Here is a 12,500-nt window from a genome sequence, read left to right as displayed (position 1 = left end):
TGCATTTATTAAAATATTGTTAACATTAGTCAATGCACTGTGAACTAACATGAATAAACCATGAACAGCTGGATTTTTATGAACTAACGTTGACAAAGATTAACTAATTTTGAACAGAGGTGTTGTTCATGGTTAGTTCATGTTAACTAATACAACCTTATTGTAAAGTGTTACAGAGAGGTGTGTGAAAGCTCTCCAAGTAGCCTGAAATTCAGGGTTTTCGCTTCTTATCAATCAGATCGAAAGTAACTAGTAACTAACTACTTGAGTAGTTTTCTCATCGAATACTTTTTTACTCTTACTCAAGTAAATATTACGATTGTTACTTTTACTTTTACTTGAGTAAATATTTCAGTAAGTACTTGTACTTTTACTTGAGTACAGATTTTGGCTACTCTACCCACCTCTGTCTGTGTGTGTGTGTGTGTGTGTGTGTGTGTGTGTGTGTGTGTGTGTGTGTGTGTGTGTGTGTGTGTGTGTGTGTGTGTGTGTGTGTGTGTGTGTGTGTGTGTGTGTGTGTGTGTGTGCGGCTGCGCGTCCCTGTGTGTGTAATAATCAGAGTGTGTGTGTGTGTGTGTGTGTGTGTTGGTCAGTGGTGTTCAGTTCCTCCAATAGCAGCTCCAGCAATGCTCCTGATCACAGCTGGTGTTCAGACCTGGTGTGTGTGATCGAGCCCAATGACGCACTCATGACTTTCCAACATCTCTTATTTGTATATTCAAAAAATATTTGTATCAATCTCATAACATTAATTAATGCAATTGTCATTTTTCAGTGTAAATGATTTAATGTGAATGGTAACGGCCCTGTAGTGTCTTATTATTCTAATTGAATTCAGTGATCAAATGTAAGCATATATTTAATAAGCCCTTTATAAAGGTATCACAAATATACAGATTTAAATGTCAAAGCTAATAGAACACTGAGAATATATCTTTACAACAAAAAAAACCTATTTTTTTTCCTGATAAGCAACTTTTTTACTCAGACAAGTGAATGACAGAAGGTCCGAAAGAGCCCTGAATAACTAATGATTTGCATATTGATCCACACACATACATCACATGACTTTAGGAAATGGCATTTAATTGCATTTAATTACTTTTCCCTGTGAATGTCCTGATAGTAATGCTGTTGTAATTCAGTGCTTTGTGATTGTACAGGTCTCTGAAGAACAATAGGATCAGGAATTTGGATGGTCACATCTTCTCCAAATATACACAACTCCAGAGACTGTGAGTATCACGTGTGAAAGTGCACTATTGATAATCATGAGTCAGAAAATCAAATCAGATAGAAGTGGTTTCTGCAGTAAGAAGGACAGAAACACAGGCATTCCTATTGAATTAACATCACGTATACTATAAATGAAGAGATGTTGGGCCATTTTTGAAGAGATATTTGCTTAAAGTCTTCAGCCAATGTCAGTTTTGCACTCGCTGTGTCGCCAGTTCCTGCTGACGCCTACATTTATGGAATATCTAACCAAAATAGCTCAGCCCTGAGAACTTTAGGTCACGCCTCAAACCCTGGTTCTCTGAGGGAGATGAGTGCAGTTTCTGGCCCATCTGCTGGCCGTCCAGAAAACACTTTATACTGTATTTTAGGCCAGTGGCCAGAAGCCTTCCTCCTATCTGCATAATCCACCGCTCAGGCCTAAATCTTCATTCATAATTCATTTTGTTCTGAGCTGATGGGCAATACATTTATTTTGTTTTCTGGATTTATTCTCTTGCTGGTTTGCTGCTTATGTGATTTATTGGATTTATTTATCTTGGGTATTTTACTGGAAAGCAAGACCATTTTTTTTATTGTGTGGTACAAAATTGTACCTTTTAAGGTACAAGTGGACGTTCCCTTAAGGGAATATTTTTGTCCCGGCAAGTTCGGTCCTAGAGGGCTGATGTCCTGCAGAGTTTAGCTCCAACCCCACTAAACCACCAGAGTATAAAACTCACCGCTCCCAGCATGCATTGCAGCATTAAAGGGATAGTTCACCCAAAAATGAAAATTAGCCCATCATTTACTCACCTTCAAGTGATCCGAGGTGTGTGTGACATACTTCTTTCAGACTAATAAAATCAGAGTTATATAAAAAATGTTCTGGCTAATCCAAGCTTTATAATAGCAGTAATAGTTGCTCTGTTTTTGAAGTCCATAAAAAGTGCATCTGTCCGTCATATAACTGCTCCACGCGGCTCTGGGGTGTTAATAAAGGCCTTCTGAAGCGAATCGACACGTTTGTGTAAGAAAAATATCCATATTTAAAACTTTATCAAGTAAACTTTTGGCCGATCGCCTTCTGTGGAAAAGTGTTGAATGTTGAAAGTGAAACTCAAGATGTGTTCGTGACGTCATGACCTGGTGGCGTTAGTCTTTCCATCCGCAGAGGAACTTTCAACACTTTCTCCATAAATTGAACACGGAAGGCGGAGGCCGAAAGTTTACTTGATAACGTTTTAAATATGGATATTTTTCTTACACAAACGCATCGATTCGCTTCAGAAGGCCTTTATTAACACCCCAGAGCCGCGTGGAGCAGTTATATGATGGACAGATGCATTTTTTATGGACTTCAAAAACAAAGCAACTATTACTGCTATTATAATGCTTGGATTAGCCTGAACATTTTTAATATGACTCAGATTTTATTCGTCTGAATGAAGAATGTCACACACACCTCGGATGACTTGAGGGAGAGTAAATCATGGGCTAATTGAAATTTTTGGTTGAACTATCCCTTTAAGTGTCACCATTGTTGAGATGCTGATTCTTGATATCTGTGTGCGTCTAAGCTTTTTTTCCCCTGGAATATAGTTAAAAATCAGAATTCAGAATGTCTGATCTGTGGCAAGAAAGTTTGTTGGTTTATTAATATTTTTTCAGTCAGTTATGAGTTTAGTCAAACATTTTTCTTCATGATAAATTTAATTTATGGCTTCTTTTGATTTGAACAGATTATGTGTTTTGTTAACACTGTAACAAAAACCACAAACTCACATTAAAAAGCCAAGAGTCAAACTGCCCAACTAAAGGAAAAACTGATCTCCATAATGGCGACCAAATATATTCATCATCAACATCTAAACCTCTGTTAATTCTCAATAACAGCTTCTATAGACGTCTTTCAGGGTCAGAGCCGAACTCTGCAGGACAGCGGCTCTCGAGGACCGAACTTGCCCTGCTCTAAGTGAGGAAAACAATAGTATAATTGTACCCTAAGGACCAATTGTGGTGGTACAGTTATACATTTTGTTCCCCACAGAACAAAATTGTACCTCCACTGTACCTTTTTTCCCTGAGAGTGAAAGTTTAAAGCTGCACAATGTAAGTTTTCCGTCTGTAGTTTGATGATGTCACGTTTGAGCGGTCATGTGGTCTTCAGCTCACAGCCGGTGGGAAAGAATCGGAATAGGATTCGGGCAGAAATCATGTTGATGATGTGATTATTAACGTTCCTGTAGTCTGAAGCAGAGCAGGACGAGTGTTGTGGAGCTGAGGAACCGCTGGAGCCATTGTTAACCCTTAATCGTCCCTCGGGCTCCAGCTGACCCCACTGGACTTTTCCTCCATTTTTAAAAAGTGTTCCCTTCATCTCAGGGCCATGAGACTCTGTGACTTTTCCTAAATAATCTAAACATGCACAAAAAATCTGGGCTTGATTTGGTTGTTCTAAAGGTGTGTAAAAAAAAAATTACCGTTTAAGTCCCTCAGGGTCAGATTGACCCCACATTGAAAATGAATGGGAAAGTGTAAAAAATAAAAAATAAATCACTTTTTTTGTCCAAAAAAAAAAACTAAATCCAGTATAAATCTGAAAATTTCCACATTTATATCAAGGTCTGGTCCTAGAGCATAAACACAAAGTAGAACGAACTTTCTATCTCACACACACACACACACACACACACACACACACACACACACACACACACACACACACACACACACACACACACACACACACACACATGTGTGTGACTGCAACAGAGAGTATTTTTATTGAAATTGGCAAATAAAATCAACAAAACTGGCATAAATCTGAAAGATTTTCATACATAAATGAAGGACTAATACTAGAGCACAAATGCAATATGGAACAAGCATGTTCACTCACTCACTCACACACACACACACACACACACACACACACACACACACACACACACACACACACACACACACACACACACACACACACACACACACACACACACACACACACACACACACACACACACAAACACACACACACAGGTGTCTGGAGGATTTTTTTGGATTTTGGCAATGAATGGGAAAATGTAAAAAATGCTTTTTTTCACTTTGTTTGTAAAAAAAATCAACTAAATCCAGTATAAATCTGAAAATGTCTACATTTATATCAAGATCTGGTCCTAGAGCATAAACACAAAGTGGAACGAACTTTCTGTCTCATACACACACACACACACACACACACATGTGTGTGACTGCAACAGAGAGCATTTTTATAGAAACTGGCAAATAAAATCAACAAAACTGGCATAAATCTGAAAAAAAATCCATACATAAATGAAGGACAAATACTAGAGCACAAATGCAACATGGAACAATCATGAGAAAGAGAAGGAAAAGGGCAAATAAAAGAAAGATGAACGGCAGCTTAACTTCTGCATAATTCCCTCTGGACCTCTAGTGGATAATGTGGTCATTGCACTCTCTCTTTCTCTTTAACTATAATTCCTAAAGTTTTTCCACAAACCTACAGATGGCGGTATTCTATCCCTAACACATAGAGCAATGTCCAAAAACTATTTATATTTATTTAAGATCATCATTCAAGTGATTTTTTTCATAAAAAAATCATTTTTAATGAGCCAAGTTATGACATAGTTAAGTATTTGTGCAGTAAATAGGTAAAAAACTGCCAAATACCCACAAAAACACAGCATAAATGTATAGTTGAGAAGTAAATAAAAAAAATTATATATGGTTTTCCATGTAAAAAAATTATATTTCCTTATGCAATCGCTCTGTAAAAGTTTGGGATCTATCTGAGCCCAGGGGACTCAAACGTAAACCCTATTGAGGGACGATTAAGGGTTAATAAGATGAACGCAACACACGTCTTCACACTGCAGTGAGAGTAAAGCGTTTCTGCAGAATAAAACCGCAAACTAACGCGGATATGATGTCATCGACAGGCCACGCCCTCACACGTCCCAGTTCCTCTGGTAAAAGAGCATCTCACCATTTACAAATAGTCGGAAACGTTTGGGATATCGAGTACTCAACAAAATATATAACACTGGCCTAGTGGTGTTTGGATATTTTACTGCAAAAATCTTACATATTGCACCTTTAAATCAGTGTTACTTTATTATAATGCTTGACTAAAAAAAACTTTTGTAGTTCTCCATAATGAGAAACTTTGAACATTTTAAATTCCAGTCAGAGACGCCTTCATTATAGTTTCAGTTTAAATGTAATTGGTTTAATGGGATGCTACATCTCGACTGGAAAGTCACTTACAAGTTTGCATAATTGTTTTCCTTGCATACTTACTTTTCACTTGAATGTCAAAGGTGTGTCAAGATGATTCAATTCCGTCTCGTTTTTGAGATGTTTAGGATTGAACTTGTCTTATAGTACACCATGAGAATGATGCATTTGTTGTTCTGTGTGAGATAGATATGCACCCATCAATGTGGTTGTTTTCATTTCATCAGTTGATGGCGAGATGTTTGTGTGTGCAGTAATTGTTCTGATTAATTAAAGGACACCGCTGGCGATAGACTGAACTGAGAACAGTCTTTATATCCAATGGCATCTGCAGAATATAGGGCTTTGTATGCTTTGTATGTTTATGTATTTAAACTATTTAGCAGCGGCTCAACACTTGAACACTTGAACACTTGTCACAAAGCACAGCTTAACTTGCACATCATATTTTTGAGTGATGATGAGAAACTTGCGTTCACATGTGGGGATGAGGACAAAACACTCCTAAAGCCTCGGACTGATCCAATAGAAGGCCATAAAAGGGACTGTCGAGACCGTCTGTGGAATGTTAAGCACTATAAATGACAGATGTCTTCTGTGATCAGCGTTTTACAGCAGTTCAGGGCTATCGGTCTTCATATCTGAGATACATGTACTGGATAACTATCTTTTAGGATTTTGTGATCCAATCAGTATTAGGGGAGCAACCTAACGCAGGGTTCGGTGTAACACGCATGTTTTAACCCTTTCCACACATGCCAGAATGACGAAACTTAGAGTATTTAATAGTTGCCATATCAGCATTATTAACCCTCTGGGGCTCTTTGGTCATTTCTGATTTTGGTGACTTTATTGGGATATGAACACCCAAAATAATTGGGGACAAGATTTGAAAAGTCTAAGTGGTCGAACAAAAAATAGTCACACTCAGGACCTTCAGGTCAAAAATGACCCCCATAAGAAATTAATTAATTAATTAGTTAATTTGTGTGTGCGTGTGTTTTTGTGTGTATAAGTGTGTGTGTGTGTGTGAGTTTTTCTGTCTGTTTTGCACTCTTGATGTTTTAGAGATCTTCACTGTTGAGTCCTTTTTTCTGCATCCTGGCTGATTTGTAGATTGTATGCACAAAAAAACAAATTTCCCATTCATTTCTTATGGGGGTCATTTTTGACCCGACGGTCCTGAGTGTGACACTTTTTTTTTACGATAACTTAGACTTTTCAAATCCTGTCCCCAATTCTTTTGGTTGTTCATATACCAATTACCAATAAAGTCACCAAGTTTTGGACCATTCCGATGAAGCTACGATTTTTTTTTAAATTGTGTAAAATGCAAGATCCACTATAGTGGTAAAAATGTGCTATTGTGTGATAAAAATGCTCAATGTGTCCACCGGATGACACCGATCTCATTTAAAAAATTGCTTTCATGAGGCCTAGGCTTGACTCTAAAATGAAATACAGCTTTAAAAAAAATTTAAATAAAATAAATAAATAAATAAATATATATATATATATATATTCACACATTTTTTATTATATTCAATGGGAAAAAATGGGTCATAATTATTGAATAAATATTAATTATAAATCATACAATTATCTCAAAACACCAAAAAAGAAAAGAAAAAATATTATTGAACAAAAATGTAGGGTCCTGAGTGTGACCCAATAATGAAGAACCCCAGAGGGTTTAGAGAAAAAATAGCGCCAAAACAAAAAAATCTCTGGAAGATATTACTGAACATTTATTTAACCATAGCAAAATTTAATTTCTTACATTAGTTTAGTTTTCATCTCTGTTTTTTGTGCTTATTTAAAATAAGACAAATCTGATATTATTGTAATCTTCTATCTGTTATGTATCAGTTGAGATGTTCTTTAATGCTGATCTAACTCGAGCCGGGTTTACATCCCAGTTGCACACTGTGTTACAATGAGCCCCTATTAGAAATATGCCATTATATTCTATACTTTTATGAATTCTTTTGAGAAACCATGAGAAAAGGGTGAATAATGACTGAGAGTTAATGTTCAGATATTATTAATTGTTATTATGTTTTTAGCTATGCTGTTTAACTGCATTTAGTGATGTGTTTGTAGTCAAACTCAAAAATGAGGATATTTTTAATGATTAAAAAATGCCATTATTTTATTTTAAAAAGTTAAAAATTGTATTTTGTTGACAAAATATTTTAGATATTTTTTTGATTATACCACGTTACATTTTAAGCTGTTATTTGGTCATGTTATAATGTACTCCACCTATGGGGCATGTTGTCACATTTCACTTCCATTCTTTCGGGGTAAATTAAGAAAAAACGAAACACTGTATTAATGAAACAAAATTACATAATTGTACTAGACATATGTGCAATTAATGTAAGAAAAATAAATACTCTGAACCCCAAGTGGATGTACACAAACTGAGAAAGTCAAAAAGCGTTTCCCCACTCACTGCGCAAGTTGAAGGGACTTTAGAAATCTCCAGATTTACTAAACAGGACAAATTAGCATGAGACTACAATCCCATAGAAGCTCTGACGGGAGTGAAAGATCATCATTTCCATTATGACCAATGCAATCTACCAAGAGCAGCGCAACTATCACACCCACGCCGATCGGGCCGTGCAAACCTTTATAAATCATGTTGCGTAATCTACATTTTTTGTATCTGAAAAGGAAACTCAAATGCAATAAGATCAGCCACAAATGTAACTGTCCATTCCTTTTCATTGGTGAAGTGAATAACACTGATGATCTGTTAGTGGGTGGGATATATTAGGCAGCAAGTGAACATGTTGTCCTCAGAGTTGATGTGTTAGAAGCAGGAGAAATGGGCAAGCGTAAGGATTTGAGCGAGTTTGACAAGGGCCAGATTGTGACGACTGGGGCTGAGGCAGTGATGCTTTGGGCAATGTTCTGCTGGGAAACCTTCATCATGTGGATGAGACTCTGACCCGTCTCACCTACCTCAGCATTGTTGAGCCCATGTCCAGCCTCTCATGGAGACGGTTTTCCCTGTGGCTGTGGCTCTTTCAGCAGATAATGCGCCGCCACAAAGCACAAATGCTTCAGGAATGCTTTGAGGAGCACAACAACGAGTTTGAGTCCAAATTCCCCAGATCTCAATCCAATCGAGCATCTGTGGGATGAGCTGAACAAACAAGTCCAATCCATGGAGGCCACACCTCGCAACTTACAGGACTTAAAGGGTTAGTTCACCCAAAAATGTAAATTGTGTCATTAATTACTGACCCTCATGTGGTTGGACACCCGTCAGACCTCCGTTCATCTTCAGACACAAATGAAGATATTTTAGTGTAAATCTGATGCTCTGAAAGGCCTCCATTGGCTCAATGCACTTTACACTCTCAAGACCCTTAAAAGACACTAAAGACTAAAGTTACAAAGTCCATCTCACTACAGCGGCTCTACAATAACTTTATGAAGCGACGAGAATAGTTTTTGTTTCGCAAAAAAACCCTAGATAACAACTTATATAGTGACGACGATTATCAAAACACGGCCTCATGAAGCTTCGAAGCGTTATGAATCAGTGAGTCGAATCATGATTCGGATCGTGTGTCAAACCGCCAAACTGCTGAAATTTGGCGATTCAAATCGCTGAATCGACTCACTGATTCATAACGCTCCAAACCGCTGAATCGACTCACTGATTCATAACGCTCTGAACCGCTGAATCGACTCACTGATTCATAACGCTCTGAACCGCTGAATCGACTCAATAGGTGTTTCTCAATGTCAAGGATCCTTCCTCTGCAGGACTGATCCTTCCAAGTCACTTCCTTCAGAGGCGAGGCGAGGCTCCTCTTAAGCATTCGGAGAACAGGCAAATGGAACAGGCTAGCAAGTGCACGTCAGCCTCATTACGTCAGTGAAAAGGTCCGTTAGCGTCCGTTATCAATAACGTCATTTGTATACGGTTGTAATTTGTACTGGCATTTACAAGTTAAACTTTACTTATATGTATTACGGTTATAACAAATGTTTGGTAACGTAAATACTTACACTTGAAAGCATATTGCCCCGTTAACGCTCCGACTCTGCCAACGTCCGATAATTTGTATTTTTTGAACAAGATAGCAAAGCTGCGCGCATAGGATTTTGGGTGATTTGAGAACGCTAAGTGCGCTAAGTCTACTCGTAAGCATCCTTTCCTGTATATGGCATATTTTTCGAACGAAGGACTCAGACCTTGGTTGAAATTCCGAGGATCCTCGACATTGGAACAGCCCTTCGACGGACGTCCATGACGTAGCATCCTCGGGATTCTGGCTTCCGAGGATCCTTCCTTGACATTGAGAAACGCCTACTGATTCATAACGCTCTGAACCGCTGAATCGACTCACTGATTCATAACACTCCAAACCGCTGAATCGACTCACTGATTCATAACACTCCGAACCGCTGAATCGACTCACTGATTCATAACGCTCTGAACCGCTGAATCGACTCACTGATTCATAACACTCCAAACCGCTGAATCGACTCACTGATTCATAACACTCCGAACCGCTGAATCGACTCACTGATTCATAACGCTCTGAACCGCTGATTCGACTCACTGATTCATAACGCTCTGAACCGCTGAATCGACTCACTGATTCATAACGCTCTGAACCGCTGATTCGACTCACTGATTCATAATGCTCCGAAGCTTCATGAGGCCTTGTTTTGAAATCGTCATCACTATACAAGTCGTTATTTAGGGTTTTTTTGCGCACAAAAACTATTCTCGTCTTCATAAAGTTATTGTAGAGCCGCTGTAGTGAGATGGACTTTGTAACTTTAGTCTTTAGTGTCTTTTAAGGGTCTTGAGAGTGTAAAGTTGAGCCAATGGAGGCCTTTCAGAGCATCAGATTTACACTAAAATATCTTCATTTGTGTCTGAAGATGATGGTCAAGATCATGGTCAAGATGAGGGTCAGTTATTAATGACAGAATTTACATTTTTGGGTGAACTAACCCTTTAAAGGATCTGCTGCTAACATCTTGGTGCCAGATACCACAGCACAGCTTCTAGTGGAGTCCATGCCTCGACGGGCACAATATTAGGAGGGTCTCATAATATTATGTTCCACTAACCTTTGAAAACCCTAAATTGTCCGGATACTTGTGTTTTATGATGAGCTCAAAGCTCATTCTGTCAGTTTTGTGCACAGGTCTTCCTAGCGCTGGAAATCTTCCCTGCTTCAGCCCTGACTCCCCTTGTGCTGATGGCTGATAATGTTCGCAGGTTAAGAGCTTCAGCGGGTCAGCGTGTCCCACACCGCTCGCAGGAATCCTCTGAATGCATGAGAACATGCTTTTGATCTCATATCTCTCGAATTGCACATTCATTTTTAAGCTCTTATGCGTCCCCGAAAAGTGCCAGATGAGATATTATCATCATTCTTCTAAATGAAAGTAATAAGATCTGGAAAAGAGGCTACTTACAGCTACTACTTTTACTACCCATTCAACCCTATTTATATGCGTCGAATGTTCTACACATTCTGTGTTAAAGAGAGTCATTTTCAGCTCTCTCCATAACTTCAGCTCAATTCTTCCATGAGCATTTACAGCACATAATTATGATATGAGTGAATCTGGCGGCAACTGGAATGGCATTAATGTCCAGATTATGCATTCGTTTATTGATAGCCAATGTCTTTGTTGCGACTGATCAGTAAATACTACAGAAAAAATGAATAACTTGCATGAAAAGGTTAGATCAGGCAAGAATTAAAAACAAAGTTAATTCTATATTAGTACTCAATTCAGTCCATGAACTGCAGTTTAAGTCACTTCAGGAGAAACTGCGGGAGGAGCCGCTCGATACACACAATATATCTTGAGTTATTTATTTGAGATGTTTCTAAGTATACACTTTAAAAGCGTGGTTTAATTTTATTTGAATAAAGTGTTTCAAAGGAAACTTCAACTAAGTAGAAATCACTCAACCTTTTACTGGCTTAAAAATACTCATTTACTTTGTTGATTTTACTTCACTTAGTTAAGTAGAGTTTACTTAATTTGCAAAAGAGAAATTCAGTAAATGTTACTTGTTTTTTTTTTTCAGTGTACTTTTAGTCATTGAATCCACCAAATAAACTCAAACAAGTTTCAGAACGTTTTTCTTGAGTATGACCCTGTGTGATGTCCTAAAGGGGGGAACTCCTTATATGGGCACACACACACACACACACACACACACACACACACACACACACACACACACACACACACACACACACACACACACACACACACACACACACACACACACACACACACACACACACACACTCACACATCACACTACACACACCAACCACACACATCACACTAAACACACTCAACACACACACAACACACACACACACACTCAACACACAACACACACACAACACATACACACACATCACATTACACACCCACCCAACACACACAACACACACACATCACACACCACACACAGACTCACCGGCTGCTGTTTACACTCATGACCGGGAGCAAACACACACACACACACACACACTCACACTTGCAAAACTCCGGAAACACAAACTGCATCCACTGTTCCCTTAACGCTGGGTTATTTGTGAAGCTGAACAAGGTGATCTTTCCCTCACACACACACACACACACACACACACACACACACACACACACACACACACACACACACACACACACACACACTTCTTTAGTGACATTGTGGATCTCGTGTCTAAAAACACAACGCCAGCGCCGCCCATAACCCGAACGAAGATCTATGATGTGTGTGTGTGTGTGTGTGTTGTGTGTTGTGTGTTGTGTGAGTGTGTTGTGTGTTGTGTGTGTGTGTGTGTGTGTGTGTGTGGTGTGTGGTGTGTGTTGTGTGTGTGTAGTGTGATGTGTGTGTGTGGGTGTGTTGCGTGTGTGTTGTGTGTGTGTGTGTGTGTTGTGTGGTGTGTATTGAGTGTGGTGTGTGTGTGTGTGTGTGTGTGTGTGTGTGTGTGTGTGTGTGTGTG

At 38.7% G+C, this 12,500-nt stretch overlaps 1 protein-coding gene across 1 annotated transcript in view; it reads left to right on the top strand.

Moving 5' to 3' along the window:
* The window catches only part of rxfp2a (relaxin family peptide receptor 2a), a gene marked incomplete at its 5' end in the record, with an annotated part of 132,904 nt that overhangs the window by 41,656 nt on the left and 78,748 nt on the right, over positions 1 to 12,500 (top strand). Inside the window, one exon of the mRNA XM_079804704.1 lies at positions 1,164 to 1,235. Coding sequence (XP_079660830.1) covers positions 1,164 to 1,235 — 72 coding nt within the window. The remainder of the gene's footprint in view (positions 1 to 1,163; positions 1,236 to 12,500) is intronic.

The sequence above is a fragment of the Gobio gobio genome (genome assembly GCF_949357685.1).
Source record: "Gobio gobio genome assembly, chromosome: 22".
Lineage (NCBI taxonomy): Eukaryota > Metazoa > Chordata > Actinopteri > Cypriniformes > Gobionidae > Gobio > Gobio gobio.
Note: the sequence above shows the minus strand (reverse complement) of the source record. Positions and strands in the feature narration are given on the sequence as shown.